General features: G+C 39.7%; 2 protein-coding genes across 2 annotated transcripts; one reads left to right on the top strand and one right to left on the bottom strand.

Moving 5' to 3' along the window:
* Window positions 1-4,095: 4,095 nt before the first annotated feature.
* Window positions 4,096-5,305, top strand: LOC146638937 (uncharacterized protein C3orf85-like). The gene is made up of 5 exons (XM_085371793.1): window positions 4,096-4,237; window positions 4,365-4,400; window positions 4,637-4,761; window positions 4,840-4,925; window positions 5,227-5,305. Exons 1-5 carry the CDS (start codon window positions 4,096-4,098, stop codon window positions 5,303-5,305), a joined length of 468 nt encoding a protein of 155 aa, XP_085227919.1.
* A 1,791-nt stretch (window positions 5,306-7,096) lies between these two features.
* Window positions 7,097-13,167, bottom strand: LOC146638936 (neuronal acetylcholine receptor subunit non-alpha-2-like). Its single transcript, XM_085371782.1, has 6 exons — window positions 13,101-13,167; window positions 11,961-12,112; window positions 9,641-9,685; window positions 9,127-9,236; window positions 7,385-8,297; window positions 7,097-7,270 (listed from the first exon to the last, which is right to left on the bottom strand). The coding sequence occupies exons 1-6, from the start codon at window positions 13,165-13,167 to the stop codon at window positions 7,097-7,099; spliced, it is 1,461 nt and encodes a 486-aa protein (XP_085227908.1).
* Between the last annotated feature and the right edge of the window lie 9,194 nt (window positions 13,168-22,361).

Here is a 22,361-nt window from a genome sequence, read left to right as displayed (position 1 = left end):
AAAAGTAAATAAGGAATATGTAACCCTAAGTAAAACTCCAAATGGCATAAGTGCTCTGACAGTGTAAATAAATGTATTCATTAGTGAACTTAGGATAAGGTTATCAGTTGGTAGCCGTATATCACTATTAAGTGTAATAAAAGTTGTATCAATACTCTTATCTACCTCAGATAAACAAGCTACTTAAGCCCAGGAGTAGTATTGTAGCCTGAAAGTAACATCCTGCAAGATTTAAACCAATCTGCTCAGTCCAATCAGTCAAATCATTACATGCTTGATTCTATGCATAGCCTTTTCTGAGCAACTCGTAAAATTGGTAGTTGCCCAGTGACTGACATATATCTTTTTTCTTTTGCTAAGTGCACATTTAAATCAAACACAAGGTCAAAGAGTAGCTATACAAATACCAGATAAATAAATTTGTCATTTGTCTGTTTTTTTTTATCTCACTGTTTGACAGGAAAACTTACTCTGACCCAAGTAGCAGGTACAAATCACCAGTGCATACCCTCCATCTCCCACAGCTGTAGATCATCATTTATTGAAGTGCCACGCGTCGCACTGCAATTTCCCCCTTCCCAGCTTTACAAAGAGGTTCATCAACTGCATTTTTGTCATATTTGTCTCCTTTTTGTGCCAGACTGGCTTATAATCAAATGACCTATTTATTCCAGTCCATAAATAATTTCAGTCGGAAATAGAATCCAACAGGCAATGAGGGGGAACATTGCATATTTCTCCAAATGTTCTCGCCGCCTTTGCTCCCTGTCTCTCTCTCTCTTCTTCTTCTCTCAATGGAATAGGGGCGTATTATCTAAGAAGCAGCCCTGCGCCATTGGTATTAGTTATTTTTCCTACCCCACATGGAGCTCCATCTGAGGAGATTTATGCTGTTAGATCTGATTTGGTACAGCATCCCATATCTGTTCAATAGGTGGTCCCGAAAGCCACAGTGGGCTGTGTGAAACCTCTGATCCCAACTTCATCCTTTCAAATAATCTCACTGTAAAAGAAAAAAAAAAACATCTAGGGAGTGAGAAGGAAGTAAAAGTAAACAAATCACACACAGTGACACACCATGTCACAAAGCTTGAATCATCTCAAACTGGTTTCTTGAACAAGAATGCGAGTTCACTGTAATCAAATGTCTTCCAAAATCACCAGATCTCAATCCAATAGAGCTCCTTTGTGATGTGGTGTAATTGGAGATTTGCATCATTGATGTGCAGCTGATAAATCTGCAGCAATTGTTCGAATTGCCATCAATTCAATATGGACCAAAATCTCTGAAGTATTTCCAGAAACGTGTACAACAAAGAATTTGGGCAGTTCTGAAGGTAAAAGGGGTCCAAAACATTACTAAGGTGCATCTGACAAAGTGTTCGTTGAGTGTAAACATTAAGTGCATCATTATGCATGCAGTACTGTCTCTGTGTGTGTTTGTGTTTATAAAGTGATTCTGTGGCTCTGTTGCACCAGGAGTATTTTTTTTTCACTTTATGTTTTTCTTTCCACTGTTTTGCCTCCTCCTACACTCTGTATAGCTGTTTGCCCCCACTTAACAATGCACAGTGCACATTACAACTGCACAAACACACAATTAAAAAAAACAAAAACAAAAAACATCTCTATGCTCAAAGTTCTTAAAATCAATCCTCCAGCAAACTGGCAGCTGATGATACTCTGGACTCTTTCACCCAAATACTACAGTCCTTTTTCAGACAGACCGTTCAGATTTTCCACCCTAACGACGTGTACAGATGTATTCCCAACACTGTTGTTTGGCAAACGTATGTAATATGAATGAACATGAAAGATGCCACTGTGCAATTCTTATTTAATTAATGTTTCACCTTTTTGAGTTGATTGTGAGCTTCAGTGCTGAGGTTTAAAATGTCTCCAGTCCAGGAAGTGAACAAGAGAAAATGATAACCACAGAAAGGAGTGTGAGGACTGCAGGGAGCTGTTAATTATCAATTTTTTTTTTATAAATGGAAACTGTTCTGTTTAATTACTTAATGTTATGACGTTACTGGTACTGCTTCCCTGTTTCGTCTTTGTCTTTTCTTCTCTTCAAATCCTTATGGTATTTTTCTACTACGTGAAACAAACTTAGCACACATCATTACTGACAATCACACATCGCAGTACAACTAAAAGCTGATAGTCAGAAAAAATAATCACAGATTTGTCACTATCTCGATATTCTCTCAATGATGAGAAAGTATGCATGAAATTTTCAGTATCGTAACATATTTTGTTCAACATCCATCTTGTCCTTTGCCCTGTTTCTAACTTAAATATTTGAAATATTCCCCATAGTCCCAGCAGGGCGCATATGTATGCATGTACATGATAGAATGAGGTCAGATGAGCTTTAGTTTGTATCTAAATCACTACCTTTGATGTGGGAGGTGTGCACGCATTCGTGAATCTGCATTGTGTCATTCATAATCTTTTCAGAAGTGTGTGCATATCTGAAATGTTTTCAACCCAAAAAATAAAATGCATCTTTTCTGCACTCCAATATGTGCTGGTTTGAGGTACGTGTGAATATCTAGCCCACATGATGAAGATCATCTTGGTCCGCTCAACACAGCTCGTCCTTTTTTGTCTCACTAGCTGCCAGCTTGCCATTTGTCTCTGTTAAAATGTTCAGGTGGTGACAGTTTATTATGGGATGCGACAGAAAGGTCAGACCTCTCATACACACTTAGTAGTTTACTGTAGAAAAAGGTCAGCAGTGTGTCAAGGGTAAAGGACAGACAGAGCGTGTCAGACGAACCCAAACAAAAAGAGCTAAAAGGTTTTGTGCGGTGTGTGGGGGCGAGTGAAAATGTTACACAGTTAAAGAAAAACAAATAAAAAATTATACAATTACGCTGAAAAATAATTGTATAATGTCACATGTGTATGAAACAATCATTAGAAAGTCTTAGGTTCATAAATAGTTAAAATTATTCTCAATAGTTTCTCTTTGGATAACCGTTACCCTCAGTTCAGCTTTTATATAGTTATTTTCATGTGGCTGCATCAGCGTTTGAGCGAGATCGTAGGCCTAAATATTACATCACACAAAGAAATTCACTGGCAGGCTCCTCCTCATACTTAAAAGGATGAGACCTAACGCAGCACCTCAACAAGTAAAAATGAAAATTAATCCTTCTGGGACCTGCTTTGATTTTTTTTTTTCCGGAAGTCTAAGCTGATTCAAAAGCAAGCTTTAAATTACCTTCCCTCAGAAAATGCTGCTTTATGTGTTAATATTTCCCTTTCATTAAATCCATCACATAAGTTGGAGTTTTTGTTTATTAATTAATCTGCTTCATTTTGTCAGTTTCACTCCTGATTTTATGTTAATAGTTTAATGCATCAACATCTGGCCACATTTATGTTTGTTTTGTTTTATTCTTTAAGTGTGTTTTTTTTTCACGGTGTATTTTCTCATACTTATTTTCTTAATATACCAACACAGATTACAAAAATTATTTTGGAAAAATGGCAGTTGTTTTGCCATTTGTGTCACACAAAGAGTGAACGCTCTAACCAAAAGTCAGTGTGGATAGGACTACACCTAGTGGTAGAAATGTAGACATACACACACAAGCTTTACTTCTACAAGACTATAAAAATAGGTCGTGCGTTCAATAATATATGGTTATTTATATAACATAAAACATAAGGAATTTGGTAATACCATTTGAAACAGAAAAAAATATCTATTGCAATATAATGCAATAAGAGTTCAAAGTAACATGAGTGGAGAATCTTTTGTGGAAAAAGTTGATGCAATAATACCTTTAAAGTTCAACATAACTTTTGTTTTTAAGGGTTTTAAAATGCAGCCAAAAAGCAAAGAATAGCTGTGTCTAGAAAAAAGCATTTGTAAGCATCTTTTCTTCGCTAATTGTAATTTATTTAAACCAAACACGTCTTACAGAATAAACGTTTTAGTGACTGTCATGGCCTAAAAATACAGCCGGTAACATCTCTATGCTGAATCTCACAGCCTGGCTGCTGTGGGGGAAGGCCTGCTGTTTGGTCTGCTGGCAACAGATAAATGTAAATGTTGACTCAGAGTGATGGCCTGCCCTGATGCTTGAGTTCTTTCATTCCCTTCTGGTTTCTGGTATTAAAGGAAAAAAAATCTATGAAGGAAAGTGTTGTTCACTTTTCATGATGGATTTTAAGCTGAATCCGAAACACTCACACATTCAGACGAATGACACCGCTGCAGGTAAATCTCCCTTTCTGTCTCGTTTTAATGAAACTTTACAGTATTCACACCTGACAGCTCAAGCAGTTAGATGTCTACACATTTCTCTCTTTCTTCTAAAACATTTTCTTTACTCATAATTTCACAGACATGAAGTTTGTGATCCTGTTAGCTGTTTTGAGTGGTAAGTTTTCTCCTCTGTTGTTACTGCAAGTATATGTGCTGGTGTTGTAGATTTAAAGTCATGAAACATAGTTTTGAAAATTATAGTTTTAAAATTTAAACATGCAGTGTTCTACTAGACCTACTTAACATCCAGGATTCGCTCATGACTTCTATTTATGTCAGTGTTGTTAGGAATTCTTATTTAATACATGCGCCTACAAGTATTATAATATCCGTCAATGTTAATGTTTTTAGGGGGTTTTGCTGCCCCTTTCCTGAAGGAAGAGGAGGCAAAGGGATTTATCAGGCTGAAGAGACAGGCAGGATATTGGGATCCACACCACTCTCAGAACCAGTGGGGTTACACCGTTCAGGAGCAGGTAAATGTTAGTGAAATGTTCTAAGCATATAGAGTGAGTCACTTTAAGAATCGTTTCATGTAATTGTTTGTTCATTAGGCTAATGAGTACTGGACGGCCATTCGAACAGATGCGCAGTATTACATGGACATGAGCAACCTGATGTTTGACCGCTCTGTGGCCACGTGAGTGACGTAACTGTTTGTCGCTATTAAATTACATTTGAATGTTTCAGAGTCAGACTCTTCCAATTTTATCGAGGTAACGCATTATCATTTTATATGTATGTTTATCGAGTACATTACTTACGTAACTTTAAATCAAACACGTTTGCAAAAGAAACAACAATGGTTACTGTTTTAATGGTCAGCGTGCCCAAACCGAAGTAACTTCAATGAGCACTGTAACTTCCTTTTAATATAGTTATGATACTTTTGATCACACAAACTTAAAGCCAATATTCATTATATGTATTTTACTTTGCAGCGAAAACAACAGGATGTATATGGAGATGCTGCGCAATGCACGCGCCCACCTGGACAGCCTCACCGGTCGTAATGGGTAGTAAAGAAAAAAGAAGACTGGGGGCCCAAAATAAAAACAAATTAAATGGAAAACATTTCATAAAAAGTGATTTACATAAGCATATATACAAAATATTAGAAAGTATATAAAGACTTACTTGATATGGGATGTTTTTGAATATGTTCTCCATTCAGAGCCTGTCTGAACTGTAGATTTAGCGATCAAACGCACTATGACATGAACGCAACATTTGGACAGAAAGTCTTAGAATCTCATTAATTGGTCAGCTTTTTTACTCAAGTTAAGCCTCTCATTGGTTACGAAGCGTGACCATTATTTCCTATATCAGCATGGCGGAAAATGTTGTTTTTAGCAATTGTGTCAAATTTATTGGATTATTGTAGAAAAATGATGCAAGCATTTCATACAATAAAATCAAATTAAATTGAACTGAACATTTTGCTTCTTTAGTCTTTTGGGATTGTCTATTAATGGAAATAAAATGATTTTATGCCATTAATTAAAACGTATTCAACAGTATTCGAAGAATCAAACGAAATGAGATTCACCACCAGGTGGTGCTGCAAGATGCAGATTTTACTTCACAGATTTCAGCCAAAGCTAAAATGATCCTGTTTGGGGGGGATAAGTCATACCATTTGTGACACTGCAGTGACTTAAATTTTGCACACAACATGATGAGCAAATACATTTTTTGCTGAATTGTAAGCGAGTCTAAAAACAGCATTATCTTAAACAGGCTTGTGTATTTAAACCAGCTTTATTGGTTTGATTAGGTACATCGAAACAATAAAAACAACAAACTTATGGGTTGTTTTCATTAACCCAGTACACTTTGTTACTTTAAATGTATTCTTTGTCTGCTGTGAGAAAAATTTATCTGATGAGGACGACACAAGTGACAAATCAGTAAATGCTACTGAAACAGAGCAGCACAATTTTTAAGCTTCGGTGTGGTGATACTCAACATACAGCCTGAGGGCCAAATCAGGGCTATCATTAAGTTAATGTTAGCAATAAGTCAGTTATTGCTAACATTAACTTTTACTGTTTATTACTTTTATTTCAGGTTTATTCATGCCTTGTCACATGCAAAAAAAAAAACACAGGGAAGAGTAAGTTAAGTATCTTTCCTTTAATACTTTATTTCCCCTAATGTGTGACATCAAAAGTCAAACGTTTTGCGAGGTGGTGGGATCTCTGTTTAAGGTAGTTTAAAGGTTTCTGCAGAAATGATTTTTCTCACAGTTTACTACAAAAAAGTAGCCTACTGTTAAATAATAGCTTTGACAACACCCTCATGGGTGTTTATTTAATTAAAATTCTCAGAGTAGAAATTTGTTTTGAATTTGAAAAAAAAGTATGTCAAGAAAAAAATATCAAATTAAATATGATGTTGGTTAAAAACATAAAAAATAAGGCAATTATGGGGTTTTACCTTAATCTTGTATATTGATAGCTAAATACCATTTGGTGTAGAGTTTATGAAGCATTTCTTTGTTGTTGTTTTTTATTTTGGCAATTTGCGAACTGAAACTCAACACAGGTGAGACTACTGGTTACTCAGGTTGTCATATATATCTTAAACCAGAATAAAATGCCAATATAATCAGATGAAACGTTATGATATTGACAAAACAGACAGAGTGACCTGATGACTTATTCGCATGTATATTTTACACAGTGGTTTAACAGAAAGAGTCAGATAGTCAACAAAATCCTGTAAAAGGTGCCTGCAGTGGGCTCTTCTTGCTCAGTGGTACCATGTTTAAAAAATGTTTTCTTTGAAGGCAGATGATCAGTTGCCTCGTCAGTGTAACGGCTCTGAAGCTTGTTCCTCACTTGGAATTGGAGGGGGGATTTTCATGAACATCTGCAGAGCTGGAGTGAAGATAAGGATGGTGCCTAATACTGAGACAGTGAGGAAAGCCCAAAGGAAGATTCTGTCTAACACCTGGGCCACAAACTTCCAGTCTTGTACCACCTGTGAAAAGGTAAAAATAAGACATGGGATTACAGAAAGAGTATGCGCAATATAAACATCAAGTTCTTAATCTGTCAAAAGAATTTAATGTTTATTGATAAATACTTTACACACCTCACGGATGAAGTGTTCTTTACGGATATGGCTGCTGATGTAGCGCACCGAATAGATGGCTTTCTCCAACATAGCACCCCAGGCTTCTTCGTCCTTCCCATCAGAAGTAGTCGGTCCGAGCGAACCACTGTTTGTCTTCTGGCCTCTCCGACCTCCAGAGCGAGACTTCAGCTCAGGGCTTTCGGGAGCCAGCTCTGGGTAGTGGTAGCGGTCAGTGTGCCCTCGCATGCACAGCAATCTGGGCAGTTTTTGAAGAAAGAGGTTTCGAACCCATGGCGACATTGGGTGGTAAGTGGCTGAGGAGCGGTGGTGGACATTGATGACAAAGACAGTGACGATGATGGAGAGGGTGACAAAAATCATGATGAAGAGGAGGTACTCTCCGATCAGGGGTATGACCTTGGAGGAGGAGGGAATAATCTCTTCAATGACCAGCAGGAACACAGTAAGTGACACTAGGACGGAGGTAGAGAGTGAAAGCTTCTCTCCTTCATCTGAGGGGAGGTAAAAGACCAGGACGGTCAGAAATGACAAACCCAAACAAGGGATGATTAGGAACAGCGTGTAGAACAAAGGCAGCCTCTTCAGGATGAAGGAGTATGTGATGAAGGGGTAGGATAACAAGCCATCTTTTCTGTTTCCTTTGGCACCAGTAGCGCTGAGTATCTCCCACTCCCCGTTATCAAAGAAGTCTTTCCGATCAACCTGGTTGTCCATGAGAACCAAGTCCACCATGCTGCCATCATAGGTCCACGACCCAAACTTCATGGAACAGTTCTGGCGATCAAAAGGGAAAAAAGTGACATCCATGGTGCAGGCAGATTTGTAACTGGCAGGTGGTGTCCAGGTGATGGCCCCGTTGTACTTCACAATAGCTTTGGTCATCAGGGAACCCTCAAACCGCCCATCAGCACTGAAGAAATATGAAACACAAGTCAATTCTCATCTTAAGTCCATTTACATGAAACTGTTAAATTAATACTACTATATGCAATCGTCCATCTCTTTGATAATGAATTGTTTTTATGCACCTGTTGTAGTTCAACTGATAATCACATGAAAATTGAAAATTTATGGACTCTTTGAGAGCATTATGAAATGTGTCCACATCGCTCCCTGCTACTTGACCAATGGCAACTAAGACAGGCTCAAACCTAATAAGTGGTCAAGTAAATGTATGGCTGATTGGGTGACCGTGGCTCAGGGGGTTGGGAAGCGTATCTGTAACCGGAAGGTCGCCGGTTCGATCCCTGGGCTCTCTGTCCTGGTCGTTGTGTCCTTGGGCAAGACACTTTACCCTACTTGCCTACTGGTGCTGGCCAGAGGGGCGGATGGCGCGAAATGGCAGCCTCGCTTCTGTCAGTCTGCCCCAGGGCAGCTGTGGCTACAACCGTAGCTTGCCTCCACCAGTGTATGAATGCGAGAGTGAATGAATAGTGGCATTGTAAAGCGCTTTGGGTGCCTTGAAAAGCGCTATATAAATCCAATCCATTAATGTACAAGGAACAGAGTGGCCTTTCTGAGCACAGCTCAGTGTTACTGATTTTTTTAGATGAGGTGTAAGATTAAATATTTATATTATTTATATTACAACATGCTGGTTACACTCAAAGAAAGCTTTTTTTAAAGCAATTAAGATAGATAGCATCACGTTGTGTTAGTGTTTTTCATGCAGACAGACTCATGTTTCACATGACGTAATCATCAGTCACTGGATTGCTGAAATTTCAGAGCGGCCTTACTTCTCATACAGGACGATGTCTGGGAGCCAGATATTTTCTGAAGGAACTCTGATGGAGGTGATTCCTCCGTATTTATCTGGATTCCATCGCAGCTTGTAATCAATCCATTCCTGGTCAAGGGAAAATGCAGGAAGCCACATCAGCAGACTTATAAACAACACTCAATAATACTGTGATTTGCTTGTATTTGTTGTATACCCTCTATAACAGACTCCTTTATGAATTCTGTCACCCATCATCAGTTATACAAATAACAACTAAATATTACATTTAAACCAACTGCTCACACATACAGCTTATTTAAGCAAATCAAGGGTCTATAAATTAGTTTTAAAATACATTACATTCAAAAAGTCAGTCTCATTTTACCTGCAAACCATGTGTTATTTGTTAATGCATCATGAAAAATAAACTGATTAACATTTATGAGAAAATGTTTATAAATGGTCTCTTGGATGATTCTGTACAATCTTTCATGCTCCTGCCCAACAACATTGTGTTCATTTTGTCTTACCTGCCACAGCCAAACATTAGTTGTCATTAGCTGATTTTTCTCATCCTAAAAGACAAAAACATAAAAAATAGAAAAAATATTATTATTTAAAATTGGGAAAATATGTTATGTAAAAATACTTTCCAAAAACGTAAGAAGAAATCATTTTTGCAACCCATTGTTTTATTATTTGGTGGATTTGCACATTAAAATGCAACTATGAAAATGAAATATATTTGCTTGTTTGGCTGGTTTTGGTTGGGTTGTTCAGTTCTGTGCAAAAGACTCAAGACACCCCTGATGTCTTTGCATGTTTTCAGGGAAAATGGGAAATAGGTGCAGCGATTGCATACATAGAAATAAAATAAGACAAAAACAGAGTTTGTAGAATTCCTAAAAGCTTGAAAGTCAACATTTGGCATGGACACTTTTATTCTTCAGCTGTGTTAGCTGCAAGCTCATTTTCATTGTCATTCAGTATTCTTCAGGAGCAGTTCTCCAGGCTTCTTGAAGGATGTACAAAGCTCTTCTTTGGATACTGGCTGCCCTTTGTTGTGCCCTCTGTCTACATGACCCCACACTGCTTCAGTAATGTTGAGGTTTGAGCTATGGGGAGGAAAGTCCATGACTGATGGTGTTCCACTGTGTGTTTTTCTATCCAAGTATGCTTTTCCTGCAGTGGCAATGTGCTTGAGATCATTGTCATATTAAAAGATGAAGGCACTGCCAATCAGAAGCTTCCCAATTGTTAGTGGATCAAAGTCTGATGATACTTTTCTGGGTTCATATTTCCATCCATTTTGACAAAGATTCCAAAACCACAGACTGAAGTTCAGCCTTAAATACTGACAGAGCCTCCACTGTGTTCTACAGATGGCTGTAAAACATGGCACTCATTGTTATACCCCTCTCCTGACTTCCTCTGTACATACTGACAAAAATGTCAGCCAGAAATTTCAGATTTGGATTCATCACTCCATGAAACCTATCGCCACAGATTTTGAGTCAAATTCTCATGTCATTGGCATACCTCAGCCTTATCCGTCTCATGTCATGATTCTATTAGTCCAAAAACACTATTTTATGCCAATAAACTTTGATATCTTTGGCATTTTTTAAAAGATTTAACTAAAGAAATAAAAAACTTGCTTTTGTAACAGAGTTCTAGTAACAAAGTACCTAAAGATACACTTTAAAATTGGTTCTTCGCTAAGGCACCTGTTCAGTATAGACTCAACACTGATTCACGCTTAAATGATTCATAAACAAAGTTTACAAAGAAATCCAAGATCACTTATTTCATTCAAATATTTTATTGTCTGCTACTGTTTTAGTGAATATAAAACCCCCAGCTCAGGTGAACCAAATCATCTTTTCGTTTTCCACTGTATCTGACAGAATCTGATTTATCTGCCACTTTCTTAGTAAACACAAAGAAAACATAGTACCAAAAGTGGGTGCAGGAAGCTGTGCTGATAACAAAAACAAGTTCAACAACCTTAGCAGACGTGAGCGAGACATATTCAAAGATGTTCAGCATATCCAGCGCAGGCCTCAGCTGTCAGACTCAGTTGAATGTTTTGGTGATCACATAGACCAGAGGTGAACCATAATCTAATACAGAGCTGAGCAGCAGCCTAGAGAGAGTCAGGGGACATACACAGCATAGGCAGGCTGCTGTTTTTATGTTTAGCTCCATCGCCCTTTCTCTTTCCCAGAATCCAACAGATCAACCTAAACCTTTCCTATTTGCCACAAACAGCTTTATGTAATTCATTTCTGGCTGTGTTTGTTGGAAGGAAGAGAAGAAAAGTTAAATATGGACTGGCTGAGATGAATATTTCAAGCCAAGAAGCATGGTTCCTCCATTAGCGTGCTCAGTTTTCTCCTCCGGAGCAACTAAACCATCTCAACCTATTGCAACCAGCCTCTGAAATATTAAACAAACACTCCAAAGAGAGACAGTGTAGTCACAAGTATGAAGAGATAGCTTGAGCTCTATTTCAGCACCACACATAGTGGGACTGATGAAACCAGAACAACCTCTTTATATTTCTTTTATATGTGTTACACGTGTTTTATCTAACTCAGTGTCTTGATACTTTTTCAATAATTGCATTTTCAAAGCAAGTTCATGCTTGCATTTAGTGTTTGCTGTTAAAGGGCAAGGCTTGCAATATTCTTTACTTTGGATGTTGCCAACAAATCTCACAGGAAGACCGAAAGACTAAAAGTTGTGTAAAATTCAAACTTAGTTTCATTCAAACTAAGGAAGCCACTTTTAACAGGAGTTGCAAACTGATGTCAGTCTGTTTGTACGTGTGTGTGTGTGTCGTCTCACCACATCGACCAGCTGAGAGATCTTGAGTCCAAAGCGTACTTTAATAGTGTCATTGGCACGCTGGATTGGCCTAACCCAGCGCTGATAGCCTTGGAAAAGGTTCTTCAATAAAGCATCCTCCATCTCCGCCAAGGACACAAACTCATTTGGAGCTGGAACAAGAAGAGGGAAGATGGATCAACAATAATAACTCCTACTGCCGCTGCTTTTCACCATCACCAGCCTGATTTTAAGTGGCAGGGATAGAAAGTAGAGCATTTACTCTTCCTCTAAAAAACACACACTGCATAACAAGATAACAAGATAGGATAAATGGTTAATATGGCTGTGCACAGAAGCTGGGCAGTCAGCCCATCAGTCAGTCTGCAGTGAAATAAAGCCACCAGAGAAACAGAAACTGTAATGTCGATGGAGAGAGACATCTAAAATATCCGACACAAGGGACATCATGTGCAAGGACTAATGTGTGTGAGCTGAGGGACCGGGAGGAAGGGTGTCCACCTTTGACCTGCAGCGTTTTTGCTTTGTTTTTTTTTCCCACTCTGGCTTCACATCTGTCTGACATCATCTGACAGGGTAAATGCATATAAAGGATCCACCAAGCAAACATAAAAGCCACATTACAGATGATTGAATCCCACAAGCTCTGGCTGTACTTTCAAGGACAGGTGCAGAGATGCTGATATATGACACCTGTGTTCTTGTTTGCCTGATGACCAGTCAGCTCCAAGAGAAGCAGAACTAGGGCCATCGCATTACTGCGTTACACTGCTAAAAGGACTATCTTGTTGCACTAAAAAAAAGCTTAATTCATCCCACAAAAATGGCAGCTTTTGCTGTTTTGTTGTTGTCAACACAATTAGAAGTCTGCATGCCTTCTCCAAGTTACTGAATCTTTTAAAAAAAGAAACGTAGGAATGTAAACATAATCCTTTGCTTTATAAGACCAGTGGTGAGTAGTTGGTAGTAGTTTGTGCTTACCCGTTTGACAAGGTCATCGGAGTTTATGCAGAGTTTAATCAAAGCTATTAGCGGATGTTGCACAACACTGAACAAATCGGTGGAGGCATTACTGAGCATAGAGTATGTCTTCTAAAGAAATATTATATTTATATATACATATATCAAGAGTTTTCTCACCGGCAATCTTCGCGGGGGACAGCTTGCAAAAACCCAAGAGGAGGAGAAGAAGGACTTCTAACTTCATGGTATTGTCAGCTGGAGAAGAAGGCTATGCACACCGATATGTCTTAGACCCCGAGGTTCCCATCAGTGCTGGAACTAGACGGTATACGGAAAGTAACCCCGTTACTGCTGCCGTGTATCAGGGGGCAGGGACCTGATGTGAGAGCGCATGTGTCCGAATCTGATTCCGTTCGAGGCGTCACGGGAAGCGCCGCTGTCGGTGGACGGGGTGGCTTGCAGGAGGAGGGAGGGAGGGAGCGGGGAGGATGAAGGAGGTGGTGGAGGGATTCCCGGATCGGACAAATAAGTGAAGTTTTAAAGATGCTCTAAATCATTGTGTTTAGCTCACTGCTGCTACTGACCTCCTCAGGATGGACTAGGTTATTACTAGCCGATGTTTAAAAGTCCTGCTCGGAATGTAAGTCTTGAGCTTTCACTTTAAATTGTGTGTAGAGTTTGCATTTTTTACAAAAGACTTGGGACAAACAAATACCCGCCTCTAATGACTTTAGCTTTTGTTGCATTTTGTTTTATTTTCTATAGTTTTCTTTTTAGAAATAAAATAATGATGAATATAATGCAGTGAGAATGGTTGCCCCTCCTTCAGCGTCACCTTTTAGTCCATAGCACAAAGCAATTAAGCCCGTCCTTTAATGCAGAAAGCCCCTGTATGTGCGCATGAAAACATCACATGAATGATGCGTCTTGATGAACTTCCTTTGAAAATGCAATCACTTTGTACCTAAGCAGGAGACTAGCCTACCTTCATCAATAACATCTGTTTTACCTGTTGTTATGTTTTGGAAAAGCTTTATTACACTTTATTGCACCATTATCCCCAGGATCAAGAATCTGAGTTACAAACACTGTTATATTTAACTTTAAATTACTGAATCAAGTTGTTAAAAAGTGCTTCCGTTGGTGTATGTGAAGGACACGCTTGTTTGAATTTTTTTGAAGTTTTATTTTGCACAAATAAACTCAAACATACATAGATCAAATTAAAGTAAGGCAAAAAATAGTTTTATTGACATAAACAGGAAGCAGAAAGATTCAAATCAGATTTTGAGACATTTATAGGTAAACCTGCAATGCAACTGGAACATTTCTGTCTCAGAGCACCAGGTTATCATTACATTATCACTGTGCAATCAGTCAAAGCTTACTGAGTATGTCCCAATGTGATTAGTTTGGCTAGTTTCAAGCTTGCTGAGACTCACCCTGGCATGAGTTTGTCTGTTAGTTTCCTCTACCTGATACCAACTATACACGGTCATAAATAGTGTAGTGAAAGTTTATTGTGTTGTGTATTTTTTAGAGGTCAAGTGTGTTTGCAAACATCAGTGTGAATATTTCATCAAGATAAAGTCATCGGCTGCTCAAGTGCCAAAGACAGAATATTTGGGGGTCACAACTACATAATTCAAACACATGATTGCACACATGTAAGACACAGAAACAGAAACAATATTTCCATGTTATGAGGCATGCCCTTGCATGCAACTGAACAAAAAGACTGAGGGTTGTCATGAAAAGGAAAGGAAAGGAAACCCAAACTCATGGCATACAGGACAAAAACAGCTGAACATAAGGCCTAACTCGCACACAAAGAAAGACACTTAGAAGAAGCAAAAACAATAGAATAGGAGTGAGAAAAGGAGAGCCAAGAGCAACATAAACTTATTATTATCCCGCAGTCAAAGACAGGCTGGTGGTGAGACGGCAGACATGCTTTACAACTCATAGCTGAGAACAACAACACTTTAGATGAAAAGAAATGTGTGATGTGAAATCAGTACTGCCCTATACCAGCTGACATCTGGGAACTTGTAGAAATGCTTAGCTGAGGTGTGAAATCAGCATCTTTGATACAAACACATTAGTATTGCTTAGTTATGTACAAACACACTTTAAAGTTTAAAGTTCCCTGCTAACACAGGTTGAAACCAGGCAACAATCATCTTAAAATATCAGCATGTATAAAGCTATTATTTGTATGTTAAAGTTCAGGGATTTGGATACCTGCTTTGAATGTTGTTGGGCCATTGAAAGGGTGTTATCAATGGTACAAGCTCCATAGATATAAAAAAGTCTCCATAACTCATCCAGGTATATTCTAAGCAGACAGGAACTCTCAGTATTTTTATTTTCTCCTCCTTTTCACCTCCCTCCTCTCTTTCTAGTATACATATGCAGTACACACACACACAAACACACACATACTTATATATATATATATATATATATATATATATATATATATATATATATATATATATATATATATATATATATATATATATATGCTCAGTGAATACCTCAGGCAGCAGAAACCCAAGAAAGAGGAGGGAGACGAGGAACCATCATGGAAGGACAGGCCCCTGCACGGTATGTACCACCGGCAGATAGAGGAGGTGGCTGATATCCAGAAATCCTACCAGTGGCTGGACAAAGCTGGACTGAAAGACAGCACAGAGGCACTAATCATGGCAGCACAAGAACAAGCTCTGAGCACAAGATCCATAGAGGCTGGGGTCTATCACACCAGGCAAGACCCCAGGTGCAGGCTGTGTAAAGATGCCCCAGAGACAATCCAGCACATAACAGCAGGGTGCAAGATGCTAGCAGGCAAGGCATACATGGAACGCCATAACCAAGTGGCCGGCATAGTGTACAGGAACATCTGTGCCGAGTATAACCTGGAAGTCCCGAGGTCAAAATGGGAGATGCCCCCAAGGGTGGTGGAGAATGACCGAGCTAAGATCCTGTGGGACTTCCAGATACAGACGGACAAAATGGTGGTGGCTAACCAACCGGACATAGTGGTGGTAGACAAACAGAAGAAGATGGCCGTAGTGATCGATGTAGCGGTTCCGAATGACAGCAATATCAGGAAGAAGGAACACGAGAAGCTGGAGAAATACCAAGGGCTCAGAGAAGAGCTCGAGAGGATGTGGAGGGTGAAGGTAACGGTGGTCCCCGTGGTAATCGGAGCACTAGGTGCGGTGACTCCCAAGCTAGGCGAGTGGCTCCAGCAGATCCCAGGAACAACATCGGAGATCTCTGTCCAGAAGAGCGCAGTCCTGGGAACAGCTAAGATACTGCGCAGGACCCTCAAGCTCCCAGGCCTCTGGTAGAGGACCCGAGCTTGAAGGATAAACCGCCCGCAGGGGCGTGCTGGGTGTTTTTTTATATATATATATATGTTTATCTCACACTCCCCCTCCCTTGTGTTTCCTTTCCTTCTTCTCCTGGGTTGAAGTAGCAGGGATAACGGGAGGCTGATTATCACAATGAAATTATCCTGATTTTCTGCTCCACTTGGAGCGGTGGGGCGGGCAGCTGCTGCCTCCGAGATCGACCCATCCGCCTCGCCTCTAATCATTCAGAAACATAAATTCTCATGGGCTTGAAACCTGCTGGTCTCTTCCCAGATGACTGTGGGCAGCTGTGCAACGTGCTTGCATATGTATGTGTTAGTTGATGTGTGTGAGAGTGAGAAAGTGAGATAGTGAAAATGCAAAGTGAGGAGAGAGCACATTGTCAGCATCTGTGCGTTTACAAAAATGTTGGCGCTTGCTTGTCTCGGCTCATGTGTGTGTGTGTTCTCTTCTTGACTGTGTTGGTGTTGTTTTTGTTTTCTCAGCCGTTGTTGAGCCCATAATTAGAGTCTGCATAATTTCACTGGGTGCAGAAATATTGAATTAATAAGAGGAAAAAGCCTCGACTACCAAGGCCTGGGGGTTTAATCTTAGTGTGTTTGTTGTTTTAAGGGTTTTAAAAAATGGTCATAAAGGAAGGAGGGGGATACAGCAAAGGAAATCCAATCTCACACAGACTTCAAAGGGAAACACAAAGAGTAGTCTAATAGCATCACCCCACCCCATATGCTATCACCAGCACTTCAAATGAAAAATCAGATAACCTGATGGCCTCATAGCAGCTTTGAGATGATACAAACTTTTTTCCAAGTCACTCCAACTTTAAAATGGTCTGATGAAAAAAAATCCAAAACCCATCAATAATATAGCGGTTCAGTCATTTGATATTTTAATCTTCCGAAGCACAAAAGAACTGCAGGGGAAACTAGCTGCAAAGATTCTGGCCAGATCTGAGGAGCAAAAATCTTTCAAATTTATCTCAAACTTACAACAGAGGAATAAAAAGGGAAAGGGGAGCATGTGAGAGAGGGAGGGAGTGAGAGATTAAAACAAATTGGCCATAATACCCTTTGGGGCTCAAATATCAGTTCAAGAGCCAATGCTGGAGTGGAAAAAGTTAGCAGCAGAGTGAGCTTTCTCACTCCACTGACACACAGTCACAACATGACTATTGACCTTGAACATGATACTTCAGTCTAAGAGGCTCACACTGATTTTCCTTTTGTTTTCGTCTGACTGACGTGAGAAAAAGAAAAGACGGAGCAGCGTTTGAAACTCTAGCCGCTCAGACAGGGTTACAATTCTGTCTCCTTCTGATAATGTGTAAAGACGGAGGAGCAAAGATCAAGTGCGGCAGAAATGTTCACAGCATTATAGAAATAAACATCTGTGTATGCCTGCCTCACTTTGTTGGAACATAAAAGCAAGTTCCTACAAATAACTCATTCATCTATATGTGACTACCACAGTAAGTGCAGTGCTCAGTTTGTGGTCATATTTTTGGGGTCTTCTTCTCATATTTATTCAGTAGATGGAGCCACTCACCTTTGTTGCTAAATATCTTCATTATAGGAAAATTATGACAATGCCACAGTTCAGATATTATTAATCACTGTTATTAGTATCATCTGTGACCGCATAATGATCTTGTAACATTGTACGTAAATAAACCAACACTGACTGTTACAGAACTCACCCAAGCAGCTTCAAGCTCAGCACTACATTTACTGGGCTGCAGATACAGCAAGTTTAAAAATGATCTGATTAAGGGTTGTTGGGGAAAGCGAACAGACTGACAGACACAGATTAAGCACAATATTCCGATTTTCAAATGCTATACAGATGTTTGGAGCTGGGACACGTTTAATCTGAAAATCTTCAGATTAAAAAATAGCCTTTTTTGACCTCAACACCTCTAATTTAATTGTGCCCTCTGACAAGTATATAAGCTTCACAGTTTGTTTGCATCAGCACTGTGTCAATTAGATGTCCCCACTAAGATATGAAAAAAACGACTGTGTGTGTGTGTGTTCCTGTCTAGCTATCTTTGTGAGGACCGAAATCTGCATTCTACTATACCTTTGAGAACCAACAGTCCCTTGTGAGGACACACACACCGGTCCTCACAAGTTTGAAGGCCTTTTTGAGGCTCAAAATGTAGTTTTAGTGTCAGGGTTACAATTAGGTTATGGTTAGGTATAAGAGAAAGTTTGATTTAGTTGACTTTCATTAAAGTTTTTATTGCATGGTCCTAGGGGCTGCTGGATCATCCAGATTTCTCCCTTGAGACTCCTGTTCAACTTCTCTGCTCCTCTTCTCCTTTTCCTCGATGGTCCTCTTCGCATATACCGTATTCGATCCCTTGTGACTGGGTTAGGGTTAGGCATTCATTTTTAATGGTTTAGGATTAGGGTAAGGGATTAGGGAAACCATTATGTCAATGAAGGTCCTCACTAAGACAGCTGAACGGGCTTGTGTGTGTGTGTGTGTGTGTGTGTGTGTGTGTGTGGGAGCATCTCCTCCCAGAGTTAGTAGGCAAAGAGTTAATGGCTATGTCTGTAGTCATAAGTTGTGAGTCAGTTGTGCTTTGCATATTTGCACGTGTCTATAATCTGAATTTTTGCAGATATGGTTGTCTATCTTTATGTGTTTGTGCAAGTTTGTGTGCTTGTATGTACTTAATGTGGGTATGAAACTGTGCTGTGCTGCTCCATGTGCCAATATGTATGTATGTAAATCTGTATTTCCCTTTTTCTGTCTGTGTTAGCCTAATCTGTCTTCACATGCTGCTGTATTTATGTAGTTATGTTCATAATCACTGAGACAAAAACACTCTCTGTTCATCTGGATTCTGTGTGCCACCGCAGTGGATCTGAAATCAAACAGTCAAAACGTGACTGAGGGCAGACTTTCAGCTTTAATTAAATGGGTTTCACAAAAATATTGTATTAACTATTTAAGAATTTCAGCTATTTTTCTCGAATTTCAGGGCATCAAAATTAACTGAACAAACTGATATAATTTAAATATAAGAAGAGTTGGTGGGGTTTTTTTTTTTTGTTTTGGGGGGTTTTCTTCAGAGCAGGTGGTTCAGTTCTGTGTTGCTTCACCAGAAGAAGGTCCTGGGTTTGAATCTACCATCGTTCCATGTGGTGTGAGTCTCTTCTGGTGTGTAACTGGTGATTCTAAATTGCCTGTAAGTATGAATGTCTGTCTGTGTTAGCCCTGTGACAGTCTGGTAACCTGTCCAAGGTGTACCCTGCACATTGGTAAACATGGCCGTGTCATATACATTTTCTCAGTTCAAACATTTGACATGTTTTCTTTATTCTGTTGAAACTAAAATGTAGCTTTATTAGATTTACAAATGCTTGGAACGTTTTTAAAAATTTACATTTAAATCCCTCAGCACTTAGTGGTGAAGGATTCCGATAGTTTCTTGATTTATCAAAGTATTGTATGCATTTCTCTGTGATGTTTGCTCACAAGCCAAAAACAACCTTGAAGCATTTTTTGCTGTCGCTGTTCCACCAAAATGTTCTTTCTTTATTCCAAGACAATGTTTCTTCATCCATCTGCAAATATTCATCAAAGAGTAAAATTAGGAGCCTGTGTTTGGTGTAAGGGCGTTGCAGCATTCTACTTCAAGAAGCAGCCATTTGTGTGTGCGAGAGAACCCTGCATGCATGTGTGCGTCTGTGCGTGGGTTCAGAAGGCTCCCATTGGAATGAATTATTTAGCGGAGAGTCTCCTTTACTTATCCATGGTTGACTGTCCACAGGCATGTACCGTTCTGCTCCCAACTACACAAGAGACTACCCTAATTCACCATCCAGCCTTCTGCAGTATGCCCCTGTCTCACCCTACAACCCCGCCCCAGTTCTCCCAAGCATGCTGAAGTGGTCCTCTGCAGATGTCCCTTTTTCGCTCCCTGCAACTCAGTGGGCAGAATCCCTGTAACTAGTGGACAAGGCAAGCATGGAAAGCTAAAGAAAGAGACAGAAGATGAGAAAAGATGAAGAGAAACTCACCTGGGGAAAAAATGTCAAGATCCTTTTTTTATGGAAACAAATGTGAGCTAAAACTATGATTTTATTTTTATTTTTTTATTACGTTAGTCCTTAAACCTCAAACCTGAAACAAAAAACCCCAAAAGCATTTCATCATCCTGGACTCTTCATATCCAAGAGCTGGATGCTAACAGTCGCGTCAACAGTGAAGAATCATGTAAAATATTCATCCATGTAGCTGGCTTAATAATGTATTATCCCTGAATTTACCACCCAGGGCTTTGCTGCACTCTGCTTTAGTCTCTGACTGCCACCAAGTCCCTTCTTGAAGTCCAATCATTCAAGAAAGATCCACAGTGCAGCTGCAAAACATCAAACTCACACCATTACAAATTCAGCTTTGAGTGGCTGCAGCTTTAAGAAGCAGCCAATTTGTGAGTCTTTCTCGACATATTCTATAAGTGGCATCCAAATACATCAAAGGGAAACATCTTCGTCTAGTGGATAAAATTATAGATGAAGGTGTTGTGAGGGCTCTTTATTTGTTCCCTATTAAATGCTGCAATAAGTTGGGGGAGAGGCTGTTAGGTAAATTGGATGCATACTGTCCAAATATAGCTAGAGTATTTGGTAGTTCTCAGAATGAACTCTTCATTCTGTGGCAACCAGGCACTAAAATGACCTTGTCTGGATGCAGACTGAGACTGATGGGATAGTATGTGTGTCCGCGATACGGTTGCTGCTCATCTTCATATTTATAGCCGGACTCCATGCACGCCATAATCCGTATGTAGGGAGACGCTTGCTACTGAGTGCTCATATGGACTTGCAATAACACTCACTCTGTCACTATCTCCACCCTCTCTGTCTCAGTGTGTGTTTCTCGTTCTCACTTCCTCAGGTGACATGTGTAATCTTCCCCGTCTCCTCTTGACACACACTCTTACCCAAACACAAATGTGTACAGGCTCAGCGTGTAGACACAAGTAGGGATTAAGTGTGAGCAGTAGATCGTTGAGAGCTGCAGTGTGGGCCAATTCAAAGCCATAATCACAAATGTGACTTGAGGGGAAAGGGCTGGATGGCGTGAACCTTTGCTGCTTCAAGCTCAGCACTACATTTACTGGGCTGCAGATACAGCAAGTTTAAAAATGATCTGATTAAGGGTTGTTGGGGAAAGCGAACAGACTGACAGACACAGATTAAGCACAATATTCCGATTTTCAAATGCTATACAGATGTTTGGAGCTGGGACACGTTTAATCTGAAAATCTTCAGATTAAAAAATAGCCTTTTTTGACCTCAACACCTCTAATTTAATTGTGCCCTCTGACAAGTATATAAGCTTCACAGTTTGTTTGCATCAGCACTGTGTCAATTAGATGTCCCCACTAAGATATGAAAAAAACGACTGTGTGTGTGTGTGTTCCTGTCTAGCTATCTTTGTGAGGACCGAAATCTGCATTCTACTATACTTTTGAGAACCAACAGTCCCTTGTGAGGACACACACACCGGTCCTCACAAGTTTGAAGGCCTTTTTGAGGCTCAAAATGTAGTTTTAGTGTCAGGGTTACAATTAGGTTATGGTTAGGTATAAGAGAAAGTTTGATTTAGTTGACTTTCATTAAAGTTTTTATTGCATGGTCCTAGGGGCTGCTGGATCATCCAGATTTCTCCCTTGAGACTCCTGTTCAACTTCTCTGCTCCTCTTCTCCTTTTCCTCGATGGTCCTCTTCGCATATACCGTATTCGATCCCTTGTGACTGGGTTAGGGTTAGGCATTCATTTTTAATGGTTTAGGATTAGGGTAAGGGATTAGGGAAACCATTATGTCAATGAAGGTCCTCACTAAGACAGCTGAACGGGCTTGTGTGTGTGTGTGTGTGTGTGTGTGTGTGTGTGTGTGTGTGTGTGTGTGTGTGTGTGTGTGTGTGTGTAGGCTTGTGAGAGCTGACAGGGACATTCAGACTCACTAGTGACCTTTGAAAGAGGAAAGAAAAGAGCAGGGAAGTAAGAAAAGGCAAGTTTGTTACTTTTGCTTTAG

Source organism: Diplotaxodon limnothrissa, linkage group LG2 (assembly GCF_057381915.1).
Source record: "Diplotaxodon limnothrissa isolate DT_005_m linkage group LG2, D_limnothrissa_male_GT1.1, whole genome shotgun sequence".
NCBI classification, from domain to species: domain Eukaryota; kingdom Metazoa; phylum Chordata; class Actinopteri; order Cichliformes; family Cichlidae; genus Diplotaxodon; species Diplotaxodon limnothrissa.
Note: the sequence above shows the minus strand (reverse complement) of the source record. Positions and strands in the feature narration are given on the sequence as shown.

What these genes read in the sequence shown, in the direction of transcription:
- LOC146638937 (XM_085371793.1), top strand. Translation starts at nt 4,096, where the DNA reads ATGCTTGAGTTCTTTCATTCCCTTCTGGTTTCTGGTATTAAAGGAAAA. An exon ending in GTTACACCGTTCAGGAGCAG is followed by an intron (nt 4,762 to 4,839) that starts GTAAATGTTAGT and finishes TTTGTTCATTAG; the next exon opens with GCTAATGAGTACTGGACGGC. An exon ending in TTTGACCGCTCTGTGGCCAC is followed by an intron (nt 4,926 to 5,226) that starts GTGAGTGACGTA and finishes TTTACTTTGCAG; the next exon opens with CGAAAACAACAGGATGTATA.
- LOC146638936 (XM_085371782.1), bottom strand. Translation starts at nt 13,167, where the DNA reads ATGAAGTTAGAAGTCCTTCTTCTCCTCCTCTTGGGTTTTTGCAAGCTG. An exon ending in GACATCGTCCTGTATGAGAA is followed by an intron (nt 8,298 to 9,126) that starts GTAAGGCCGCTC and finishes ATATTTCTTCAG; the next exon opens with TGCTGATGGGCGGTTTGAGG. An exon ending in AAGAACACTTCATCCGTGAG is followed by an intron (nt 7,271 to 7,384) that starts GTGTGTAAAGTA and finishes ACCTTTTCACAG; the next exon opens with GTGGTACAAGACTGGAAGTT.